At 36.8% G+C, this 12,568-nt stretch overlaps 1 protein-coding gene across 4 annotated transcripts in view; it reads right to left on the bottom strand.

The window, feature by feature from the left end:
• Window positions 1-10,238: 10,238 nt before the first annotated feature.
• SEPTIN7 (septin 7) overlaps window positions 10,239-12,568 on the bottom strand; it is a 110,194-nt gene continuing 107,864 nt past the window's right edge. For all 4 annotated transcript variants that reach the window (XM_037837068.1, XM_037837067.1, XM_037837070.1 and 1 more), the window contains 2 exons: window positions 12,222-12,361; window positions 10,239-11,309 (listed from right to left, as the gene is read on the bottom strand). In XM_037837068.1, coding sequence (XP_037692996.1) covers window positions 11,270-11,309; window positions 12,222-12,361 — 180 coding nt within the window. In that variant the 3' untranslated portion in view covers window positions 10,239-11,269. The remainder of the gene's footprint in view (window positions 11,310-12,221; window positions 12,362-12,568) is intronic.

The raw sequence follows: 12,568 nt of genomic DNA, 5'->3' as shown, positions 1-12,568 counted from the left end.
AGCGGCCTCCGGATCAAACACTCACACAATTCCAAATGCAGTCTCTTGGTTTCTCCAAGTGCGCAGTCACTGTGGATGTAGAAGTCCTTGCCTAGCTGATGGACCCTGGAACCACTATTCTGGAGCACTTTCTGTCTTTTATCTAGTGTTTTTCATGAAGGAGAATTTTGTTCTGTCTCTCTTAATCTGCCATCTTGGATCCCATCTGGATTAGCTTTAAGAACATGATTTTCTGGGGCACATACAGTTCTAAACCACTACACCTAGGAACCTACTATTACACTTAAGAAAAAAAAAAACAATATAGATATAAATGAAGCACCTTTTACCGCTCTTCTCCCACTACTGTCCTGAGTTTGATGTTCATATTCCTGTGTACAGATTACATTACACATGCGTTTGTCCATAAATATTACTAACATGATCTTGCAGGGATTTAAATTTTAGATAAATCATGCTGTATGTATCCTCTGAAGTTTGCGTTTTGCTTAACTTTTCAAAACGTCTTTATTTAAAAATAGTTTATATAATTTTTTAGTAGAGAAGTTACAGATTTATAGAATATCATGGAGAAAATACAGCGTTCCCATATACCTCTCTATTACTTGCACATTACATTAGTGTGCAGTACACTTGTTACAATTGATAAAAGAAACTTTTTATAATTGTACTCTGTGGTTTACATTAGAGTTCATAGACTGTATTGTACAGGCCTGTTTTGTTTTTTTTTTTATAGTTTTTATTTTGGTAACATATATAGAACCTAACATTTCCCCTTTTATACACATTCAAATATATAATTCAGTGGTTTTAATTACATTTACAGTGTTGTGCTACCATCACCATTCTCCATTACCAAAACGTCTCATTACCTCCAACAGAAATTCTGTTCTAATTAAGTTTTAACTCCCCATTCCTAACCTCTCCACAGCCCCTGGTAAGCTTTGTTCTAGTTTCAGACTCTATGAATTTGCTTATTGTAGCTATTTCATATCAGTACGATCATGTATGTCCTTCGCTGTCTGGCTTAGTTTACTCAGCATGATGTCTTCAAGATTCATCCATGTGATTGCATATACTAAAACTCTGTTCCTTTTCATGACTGTATTTTATCCCATTGTTTTTATATACCACATTTTCCTTATCAGTTTATCTGCTGATGAACACTTGGGTGCTTCATTTTTTGGCAATTGTGAATATGCCTCTCTGAACATCAGTGAGGCAATTATATGTCAAGTCCCTGCACCATGTGACCCCACCAACAATGAATGAGTGTTCCAGTTTCTAAACATCTTCTCCAACACTTGTTATTTTCATTATTTAATGGTAGCCATTCTAGTGAGTGTGAAGGGATATCTTGTGGTTTTGATTTGCATTTCCCTAAGGGCTAATGATGCTGAGCATCTTTTTATGTGCTTTTTTTGCCATTTGTATGTCTTCGGAGAAAAGTCTATTCAAGTCATTTGCCCATTTCTTGATTTGTTTGATTGTCTTTTTGTTGTTGAGTTGTAGGATTTTTTAATAATTTCTTCATATTAAACCCTTATTGGGTATGTAGTTTCCAAATATTTTTCCCCTTCTATAGAATGTCCTTTTACTTTAATGATGAAGTCCTTTGATGCAGAAAATCTTATAATTTTGATGAGGTCCCATTTATCTGTTTTTTTCTTTCGTTGCTCATGCTTTTGGTGTAAGGTCTAAAAAACCACTGTCTAACACAGGTACTGAAGATTGCTTCCCTGTTTTCTTCAAGGAGTTTTATATCTGGCTCTTATATTTAAGTGTTTGTTTCATTTTGAATTGTTGAATATAGTGTGAGGTTAAGGTTCATCTTCATTCTTTTGCATATGAATATCAAATTATCCCAGCACCATTTGTTGAAGACACTATTCTTTCCCCATTGCATGGACTTGGCAGCCTTGTCAAAAATCAATTGGCCGTAGATGTCTTTCTGAACTTTCAGTTCAATTTCCTTTGGTTTATATATCTGTTCTTGTGCCTAGCACCATGTTTTTTTTTTTATCACTATAGCTTTGTAATAATTTTTAAATTGGGAGTGTGAGTCCTCTAACTTTGTTCTTTTTTTAAAGGTGGTTTTGGCTATTTGGGGCCCCTTATCCTCCATATGTATTTGGGGCCCCTTACGCTTCATATGTATTTGGTGATTTAATGTTAGCATTCAGGGATATAAATTTCCCTGTGAGCTCTGCCTTCTCTGTGAACCATAAATTTTTACAAGTTGTTTTCATTTTTGTCCATATAAAGATATTTCCTGATTCCCTTTGTGATTTCTTTTTGACCCATTGGTTATTAAACAGTGTGTTATTTAACCTCCGTACATTTGTGGATTTTCCAGTTCTATGCCAGTTATTGGTAACCAGCTTCCTTCTGTTGTGGTCAGAGAAGATGCTTTGTGTAATTTCAGTCTTTTTTAATTTATTGAGAGTTGTTTTGTGTCCTTCATGTGGTCTCTCATGCAGAATGATCCATGAGCACTTGAGAAGAATGTATATCCTGCTATTTTGGGGCGTAGTATTCTCTTTATGTCTGTTAGGTCTAGTTCATATATCATATTGCTCAAGTTCTCTGCTTCTTCATTGATCTTCTGTGTAGATGTTCTATCTATTGATGGAAGTGCTGTATTGAAGTCTACTCTTATCATAGAGTTGTCTGTTTCTCCCTTCAGTTTTGTCAGTGTTTGCCTCATGTATTTTGAGGCACTGTGGTTAAGTACATAAATCGTTATGTTAGTTCTCATTGGTGGATTGACTCTTTTATTAATATATAGTATCTTTCTTAGTCTTTTGTAACAGCTTTTTGACTGAAGTCTCTTTTGTCTGTTATTAGTATAGCTTCTCCAGCTCTCTTTTGGTTACTGTTTATCTTTTTCCATCCTTTCACTTTCAACCTAGTTGTGTCTTTGAGTCTAAAGTGAGTCTCTTGTAAACACCATATGTTTGGATTGTGCTTTTTTATCCATTCTGCTAATCTGTGTCTTTTGATCGGCAGTGTTAAATCCATTAACGTTCATTGTTGTTACTGAAAAAGGCAGGACTCTTTTCAGCCATTTTATCCTTTGCTTTTTATATGTCTTATACCTTTCCTGTCTCTTCCTTTATTGCAGCCACCTATTGCGTATATTTGATCTTTTGTGATGTAATTGATTGATCCCGTTCTCCTTTCCATTTCTGTATATTTTTAAAAAATACTTTCTTTGTGGTTACCTAAGTCTGTAATATTAGTTTGAAGAGACACCACCTTAACTTCAGTAGTAGTGGCATGTTGTCTCCCTCCCATATTCCTCCGTTTCCCCTCTTTATGTTATCAGGAGATAAGATTTCAATTTCAGTTGATTAAGATTTCTTAATCAGTTGTATTCTCTTATAGGAATTAAAGAGTAGAGTTATAGAGACTCTGCCCTAACTGTTATATTTATAGATTTTTTTTTCTGTTTACCATGCTTTTTAAATGCTTGGACTGGATTGCTTTTCATTTTGCAGTTACACATTTAGTTACCTTTACTGAAGATCTTCACTTCTTCATACTGCTGCAAGCCACTCTCTCCTGTCTTCTCCTTTCAACCTGAATAACTCCCTTTAGCAATTCTTGTAGGGTACCTCTTTTGGTGACAAATTCTGTCAGTTTTTGTGAGAGAGGTCTGTGTCTTCTCTGAAGTTTCAGTTTGCTCCCTTGACTGAGCCATATCTTCCTTTTTCTTAGTATGACTTGTGACTTTTTGCTGATGTCTGGGCATCTGGTTATTTTGATACGCTAACTCTGAAAGTCAGTTTTTCTCTCTTGCCTAGGGTTTTATTGTAGATTGGCTATGCGTAAAGGCTCTTCTTCAGTGCTTAGCTCAGCTTGTACTGTACATTTAAAACAGCCTGGGTTCAACTCACATTTTCTCAGGTCTTCTGCACCTGTTTCTTGCCCTGGACACAGGCGATTTTAAATTGCCCTTTGTGCAATTGTTTCACCCCTAGGAAAAGATTTCCTTTCCTCTGTTCTTTCTCTGGGAATCCTGGCTGTCCTGTTTTTGTGCACATTTTCCTCTCAGATGCTAAGATTTGCACAACTGCCCTCCCCAACTCAGTGCCTTCTTTTCTTTACAGTTTTCAGGCCCAACCTGTCTTACATCAGTTCAGTTTTCCGTTTTTTTCCATGAGACTTTTCTGCTTCCAGTAACTTCCAAGTTAGGGTGTCTGTCCTGGGAAGTTAGAAGGGGTCAGTGTTCAAAAATACCTGTTTTTTCATTTAGGCACTCCAACAATTAGATACTATGTTGAGTGTAAATAATGCCAACAATTTCGCTGCAGATTTTTTTGTTTCCTGGGGGCCCTTTTGTATGCAATGTGTTTTTGACCACTTGGGCGCTGCGCTGGGTCAAAACTTCTTTAATTCCTTGTAATTTTAAATTTAATTTTTGAATAGATAATTCACAAGAGTTGAAAATTCAAAAGGTACAACGGAGAAAAGAAACAGTAAAATAGGTCTTCTAACTTGCTCCCCTATCTTCCGGCATCCGATGTTACCAATTTGGTTTTCCTTCAAGTAACACTCTACTGATTTATTCATGTTGATTTCTGAGCCTGTAGAAGTTCTTGCATATTTGGGCAAGATTTGTACAGAATGTTCACACTAACTTTATTTGTAAAAATGGGAATGGTCTATTGAATAGAAAATGGATAAAATGTGGTAGCCAGCTTCTGGTATTCCCACTCTTGTACAGCTACCTCCCTCCCACACTAAACAGGGCTGAGCTACCCAAGCAAGAGCATATTGCAGAGTTGACATTGTGTGACTTTTGAGAGTAGGTCACTCTTGGATCACCAGCTCTGGGGAGTAAGTCAGCCACCATTTGATAAGGACACTCAAGTAGTTTGGTAGTTGGAAGTTTTATGTACCCCAGAAAAGGTCTTGTTCTTTTAATCCATTCCTTTGGTAATAGACTTATTGTGGGTAGAACCCTTTGACTAGGTTATTTCAATTGAGATGTGACCCACCTCATTCAAGGTAGGTTTTAATCCTCTTACTGGAGTCCTTTATTCCTGAGGGTAAAAAACATACATAAGCTAAGAGATGAAATTAAGAGTGCCTCACAGAAAAAGGCCCCCAGGGAAGTTCAGAGAAAAGCCCTGGAGAACATAAGAGAGGACCCACAGAAGACAGACAGGAGGCCACTGAAGCCAGAAGCCGAAAACAACGAAACTGGAGAGAAGGACCAGAAGACGCCAGCCATGTGCCTTCCCATGCGACAGAGGTGCCCATATGTCAGCAGCCTGTCTTCAGAGTCCAGATACTGTCCTGTTGATGCCTTGAGTTAGACATTTTCATGGTCTAAGAACTGTGAATTCTACGTTAGTAAATCCCCATTGTAAAAGCCAATCCATTTATGGTATATTGCATTCCAGAAGCTTTAGCAAACCAAAACAAGTAGCCCTATGGAGACTTTCATGTGTCAAGGGACTGAGGCCTCCTGACTTCATCTTGTAAGTGATATTAATGAGCCATCTTGGAAGTGGATCCTCCAGCCCCATTCAAGCCGTCAGAGGACTACCATCTCCACCAGTATCTTTACCACAATCTCCAGCTAGAATCACCCAACTAAGCTGCTCTTGATCTCCTGACCTACAGAAACGTTTAGGGAGCATTTGTTATGCAGCAATGATTAACACAAATGTTATAGAATTTTAGTTTACTGAAATTTTATATAATTTATAATTCAAATACTGGCATTGAATACTCATGACTTTTGAGAATCTATGTGAAATCTATGCACTTGGCACACAGCAAGTACTCAACAAATGCTTGTTTCTGCACCTTTCTCTGATTTTGTTCCCTTCCCCCACTTCCAAGTGAGTGAGTTCTCTCTTCCTTTATAATCAGGTATTCTTCCCAGTATGAATACTGTCTAAAATGTCCATATTTGGTTGGATGTTTGTCAGACCTCACGGTACAAGTTGGAGAGAAAGTTGAAACAGGGAGGTTACATCAGTGGCCCCAGCTCCATCTTCTAAGCACCTATGTATGAGGTCTAAGGAGGCTCAGGAGAGAGAATGTCAATTTGCATTTCTGGTGCCTCTGCCCAGCAACCCAGAGGTCCCAGAGGATTTCCTTTTAGTGTCTGAGAAAAGCTGTGTTCTTGATATGTTGATTACATTAATTTTTAAAATAATATACCATACTAAGCCACAGATTTTGCATAAATGAGATTTCTCTCTAGGAAAAAAGTTGACAGCTCCCCCAACTCCCACCCAGACAAAATATATCCCCTGACTTCTGAAAAGCAGGGGAAAGACTCTTATTAACACTGGAGTCCTTGCCAGAGCACCAATCACTTCACTTATCATTTGCCAGGTTGCTTAAATTACTGGCTTTTCCAAGACACAGAATTTTCTGTGCCTTTAGTGGAGAGGGGCATATGTTTAAATTTGAAAGAGAACTGTGAAATTCAGAGAAGACAGTGTACGCCCTTGGCAGACCAGGTTATTATGTCAGTACCCTTCTTGGGTGAGAGCCAGCTCCTCTCCCATGGGGATTCTGTAGTCTGCCATGCTTCCTTTAAAACATCCAGGGTGAAGTGCTGCTTCTCGCAACACACCTGAAAGTCAGAGAGCTAAGAGGGGCCCACCCAGAAGGGGAGAACAAGAAAATAAGTTTGTTGACAGTGTTAGAATATCCTCCCTTTTCTACCCTCCCCTCCATCTCTTGCCAAGTTTTCACAAACCTTTGGTCTCAGAGGTGTCAACTACTTCCCTCTGCCTACCCCAACGGAGTTCAGAGAGCCTGAGTGGCATTAGATTTCAGTGAGTCCACAAATACTTCATCTAAAACAGTCATTTTTTGTGACCAGTGGGGCTCTAGGCTACCCTTGGAGAACCTGGCACAAGGTCCTTTCACTTGACCCTCCTTTGCTAATACAAGGCTGTTTGGCTGAGCCCAGTACCCCATGGAGCAAATGTTCAGGCCAAGAATAGTCTTCATTCTTCCTGCAAAGCTTTGAAAGGCTTCTAAAGAAAACAGGAAATTGCCAGCTCCTATTTTCTGCCAAAAACGGCTGACAGTGAACTCTGAGCATTCTATGGATTAATCCCAAATCATGGGAACCAAGTTTGCTTCAAAAGCAGCAGTGTTTTTATCAGAGATGAGATACTCTGACAGACTATTATTTGCAAAGAATTATATCTATTTGAGAACTCCTATTAAAAAAAAAAACTAATTCTTGGCAAACATTACCTTTTTTCCCTGATTGCTGAAAGGTAATTTATTTAGTAGCTCCAAAAGGCTATCTGTGAACAAAAGAAGCATTCTAGAATCTTATGCACCATGCATGCATCTGAAAACGAGTCATCACTGAAAACTGGGGAAAAGCCAATACTTTCTGGTCTGTGCTTAGCTCCTGGAGATCATCACTTCCATTCACATTCAAAAATAATCAAGGACTGGACACTTCATATATGCAGTCAAAATGTAATCCTCATCCCAAACTAGCAAAGGAGATACTGGCCCTATTTTATAGCTAAATAAACAAACATTCAGAAAGGAAACATGCCCAATTCATATAGAGATAGGATTTGAACCTAGACAATCTGACTTCAGGTCATGTTTTCTCCTGCTTCAGACTGCCTGGTGGTGATCAGCTGGCCCCTCTAATCAGCTAGCGTCTGTTCTGTGCTAACAACTCTACAGAGCATCACACTTCAGAAGTAGAGCAGGTGCTACTAGAAGATTTAAACCCACAGGCTGTGGTGTCATGAAGACCTGGATTCAAATTCCAGCTCTGCCAGTTACCATCAGCATATTGGACAGGTTACCAAATATCTACAAACCTCAGTTTCCATATCTGTAAAATGGTGACCTGGTAGTTATTAAGGATTAAATGAACATAATGCACATAAACTATTCCATACTGTCTGGACCATAGCAAGTGCTCAGTAAATGGATACCTATCATTATTACAAAAAGAGCAAGGGAAAAAAAAACCCTGGATGAAGTATAGGGACTTGCAAACATTTTACTAGAAAGGATTTCAATTTACTGGAGTGGCAGAAAATTTTTCCTTTCAAATCAAGCACCAAACACACTGGTCTTTACTGGGATCTTACTTGGAGCTTGGACAATAACTGAATATTAACTATCCACGTGTTACCTAGATCAGTGGTCCTCACAGTGGGGTGTGCTAGATAATTCATTACGGCTTGGGAAGAGTGTTAAATGTTTTATCTTGCTCCTTAAGATTTTGTTTCATAACGTAGCATAGAAATACATGTTTACAACTTATTACTACACATAATTAGGGACAGAGGATCAAAAATATTTTAATAGGGAACAGGATCAGGTTTGGAGACAGTAATCTAGATGATTTTTCTAAGTCAACATTTTGCTCTTGCTGCATTCTTGGCTATCATGCCACCTAAGTGCTTTCTTTTCTTTTTTCTCACTTATTGTAAACTGACATCTACAACCCTAAGCTAGAGTTTCTCCAAGAGGATCAAAGGCATGAACAGTGCAGTGGGTCAGAATGCAGGGATGGTGGGATGACACCAACTAAAGACTTAGGGTAGGCATTGAGTCTGTATCACCTCACTTTCAAAGTTACAACTAGTTCCTGAGTTGCACAGAAATAAGCTGCATGTCTAATTCTACATTATCAACTTCCTCAGCTACTTGTGAACCTGATAAGGAAGAAATTAAATACCATGTTCTACCATGTGGTGCCCAAGAGGATCACTGGGATTGATACTTATGTGGCCAACTCTCCTAATTGGCATATGGTGGTTGAGTGACTTCAATTATGTAATGCCTGACAGTGGAGATTGGGCATCGATACCCATTTTACTTCCTTATTGAATGTTGCACATATTATGAATTATCATGCAGCAGTTCTCAGAAATCCACAGGCCATGGATTTTTTTTTTTACAGAAAAAAGTAAAAAATCAAAAGACCTAGTTAAATTTTATAGGTCCTATTATCAGATTCATATAACAAACTTGGCCATGTCATGGATAAAGACTTGAAATAGTTTTCATTAGTGTAGTAGAAAAAAGCTGACTTAAAACAGATCACAGTGTACAGAATTTTTAAAAGGTAAGTATGAGAGCCTATTTCCAGAGGCAGTTATTTTAAGTAAATACTTCACCAGTTTAGGCAATCTGTAAACTTTTTCACTTTGCATTCTCTAATTTCTCAATTCCCTGGAACCAGACCTTTTAGCTAGGGTCTTAACCCAATCTCTTAATACAAGAACCAAAATACTGTGTATTTACTTAGTTATTCCTGAGCATCTGATTTTGGTTTGGAAGAACAGCCATATTTCTGGGTGGATGCAGGGGAACAGACTTACAGTTCTACCTTGCATGGGTCACTTATGGAAAGTAGAGCTCTACCTTAGTAAATATATAATCCAACTGCAATTTATTTAAAAACAAAAACTCTAGACCATGGTATGTATATTCCCCCAAAGCAGAAGGCAATTTAGGGCTAACAAACAAAACTTTTCCAAGATAAATTTTAATTAACAATGGCCTTCAAATAAGGATAATTGTTTAATGCAGTATTCGTAAATCATGATTTTAATTCCCCATGAGATCTACTTTAAAAATAGTACTCTTGTGGTGAATTCCTATGTAAAGTCAATGTTCTGTAATGTGAATAATCTTCCTAATGTTTTACCATTTTAGATTTAAATTCTCTGAAAAACAGTAAGCATTTTTCAAGCACACCAATTTATGTAAATGTCCTATATAAATCCTAAAACTCTGAAGTAAACAAAAATAATTGTTAATAAGAAATACCACTCACTTCCCTCTGCTTGATTCATTAATTTAAAAAATGAAACAGACACTGAAATTTTTTAAGGTGACAAAACTGAGTTGCATTAATTATACTTAAAATACCATAAAGCATTATGCTTAAATGTGCATCAGCTGAATCTAGCTTGAAAAAAATATCAGTACCCTCTTTCCAGTTAAAAAAATTCCATTTCCAGGGACCTGAAAGTATATCAGATCTGAATGTGTTGGGGAATAATTTATTAATAAGAGAACATTAATGGGCAGAGCGATAGTATCTCTTTTAAATTATAAAATTAGCACATACTCATTCTCTGCTATGAGAAAAGATAGAAGTGATGGGTGGGGGTGGGGAGAGGCAAATTCAAGTTGAAGTTTCCTCCCAAACATTACACGACTTGTATATCTACATCAAATGTAATATATTCAAGACACCACACTCTTCATACATCACAACTTTTGTTTATTATGTGAATTTTTACAATACAAACAAAAAAAATACAGAAATGCAATATATGAATACAGCTAAAAGCAGATGGTGACTTTTTTTCTTTTCAAGAGGCCATGATTCCCATTTCTAGTAAAATAAAGAGACTGCACATAGGTAGAAACAGGTTGGTCGTTAGCTTCACAATTTTGCCTAGAAATGATCTATAAATGCATTTTCCCCCTGCTACTTACCATAAAGTGTAAAAAGGGAGTTAAGGGAAAGTTTCCTTGTTGGTTCCTACCATATGAAAGATGCTATACTCTATTTTAGCAAGGCCAATATATGGAAAATATCTAAATTAAATGTTATTACAAAAATGAAGCAGTAATGAGATTCTGGCTAAAGAGGGCACTAAATGAGAATAGTATATATTTAAAAGAATCCAAAACAAACAAACAAACAAACAAAAAGGTTGTTATAAAAAAGCTCTAGGTGCAGTGTAAGCATATAGGTTTTTTTCCATGTGTATTTTTAAACAATGGAAGTGTCAAAAAATAGGGTCAACTGTGTTAGACTAAATTACATTATTGTATAGGCTGCATTGAATGGAACTTCTGTATTATAATTATCACAGAGAAGCATAGTTTGCATCATATTATGGCAATTGATCCTCAATGAAAACCTTCCAGAGTCCTTTTATTTCAGAATATCCTGTAAACAATCAAACCACCAGAACATGATTGTACAACAGTAAAATGTTCTCTTGCATTAAATTGAAGACATGTTTTTTTTTTTCAAAAAAAAAAAAGGGAAAAACATAGGAAAGGTACTTAGAGCTGTTACTTTCTAAGTACACAACAACCCTAGACAATTCAAGGCATCTTAATCTCCATCAAGAACAACAACAACAAAATAATAAGTTTGTCATGCTGTTAAATCCATCATTATGGATAAAACTGGTGCAAATTGGTCAAACGGATCCAACAAACACTGATGTCCAAGCTGGCATATTGGCAACTGATACGTAACTGGTGGTCAACAGAGGGTTTAAAAGATCTTCCCTTTCTTCTTGTTCTTTTCCAAGGTTCTAAATGATTAAGGGAAAATAATCAAGATGAGTGATCATGTTATAAACATTACAGTCAACATATGGTAGCAATGGCTAAGCCAACTACAACTGTGTTAGGTTTTCAAGCACCATTTTTCATTTTAAAAATTGTAAGATTTTGAAGTGAACAAGGGCAATGCTAGTCTACAGGAGGATTTCCTTAGACAAGCAATATTTGACAAAATTCCAGGATAAGCAGAAAAAGTATGGCAGAAAACCCATTTTAAATATAGTAAGACAGTTCTTCTCAAATAAAACAACAGTACAAACTGAAAAAGATCAACTGACATCAAATAGGGATACCCTTTTTTCCTACTGCCACTTGCATTCTGAAAAGCATTTGTTTCAACAGATGTATTTTCCTCTTCCTTGGGGAAAAGTTAATAAAGGGTAACAGTATTGAACAAATGTCTAGTCTTAAAAGTATTTAGCAGTGACAATAACGTGTAGAATCCTCAGGAAGAAGTAACTTTTCAGTTTTAAATGAGACTAATGAGGTAAAGAAGAAAACCAAGGTATACGAATGTTATAGAGTTTTGTATAAATTAAGGAGTAACTGATTAGCTTGTATTAGAAATTTGATATCCCAAATTTTATTTTAAAGATTTTATCATCAGGAAATAATCCAACACATTTAAAATCCCCCTAAATGTATAAAAGACTTTGTCATAGTGTTCTGTTTGCTTGCCACAAACTGAGAACACCCATTATGTCCAACAACTGGGGACATAAACGAATCAATTATGGTAAAATCATGCATGAAAATAATTGTGCATGGGATGTATGATAATGGGTAATGTTCTAAAAAAAAATGTTATTTTCATGTTTTTACAATAAGGAAAACAATTCTCTAAAAAATTAATTCACAAATTTTTTAGCAATATTAGTTACCTCGAAGAGTTCTGTTGTTCTAATATACGTTGTTGAGCTTCCCAGTTTGCTTTCTCATCTTCAAACTGACGACGTTTTTCCTCTAGTTCTTTGTGCTGTGCTTCCAAATTCTTTTTCATTTGCTCATGGCGCCGTTGAAGCTAAATTGCAAAGGGGAACAGCATGACATAAAATAAAACCGTTTAAGAAATCAGAACCAGAAGTTTGTTTTATCCAGGCAGGACAGGCTCCTAATGTTACAAGTGTAAACTTTGAGTCCTCCTGCAAGTAAGAATACTACCTGGAAAGCAGTCTAGGATTCTTTCTGCAGGATCTGCCACCCAAAAGGCCAGTGACTCAAGAGAATA

The sequence above is a fragment of the Choloepus didactylus genome, chromosome 5 (assembly GCF_015220235.1).
Source record: "Choloepus didactylus isolate mChoDid1 chromosome 5, mChoDid1.pri, whole genome shotgun sequence".
Taxonomy (NCBI): Eukaryota; Metazoa; Chordata; class Mammalia; order Pilosa; family Megalonychidae; genus Choloepus; species Choloepus didactylus.
Note: the sequence above shows the minus strand (reverse complement) of the source record. Positions and strands in the feature narration are given on the sequence as shown.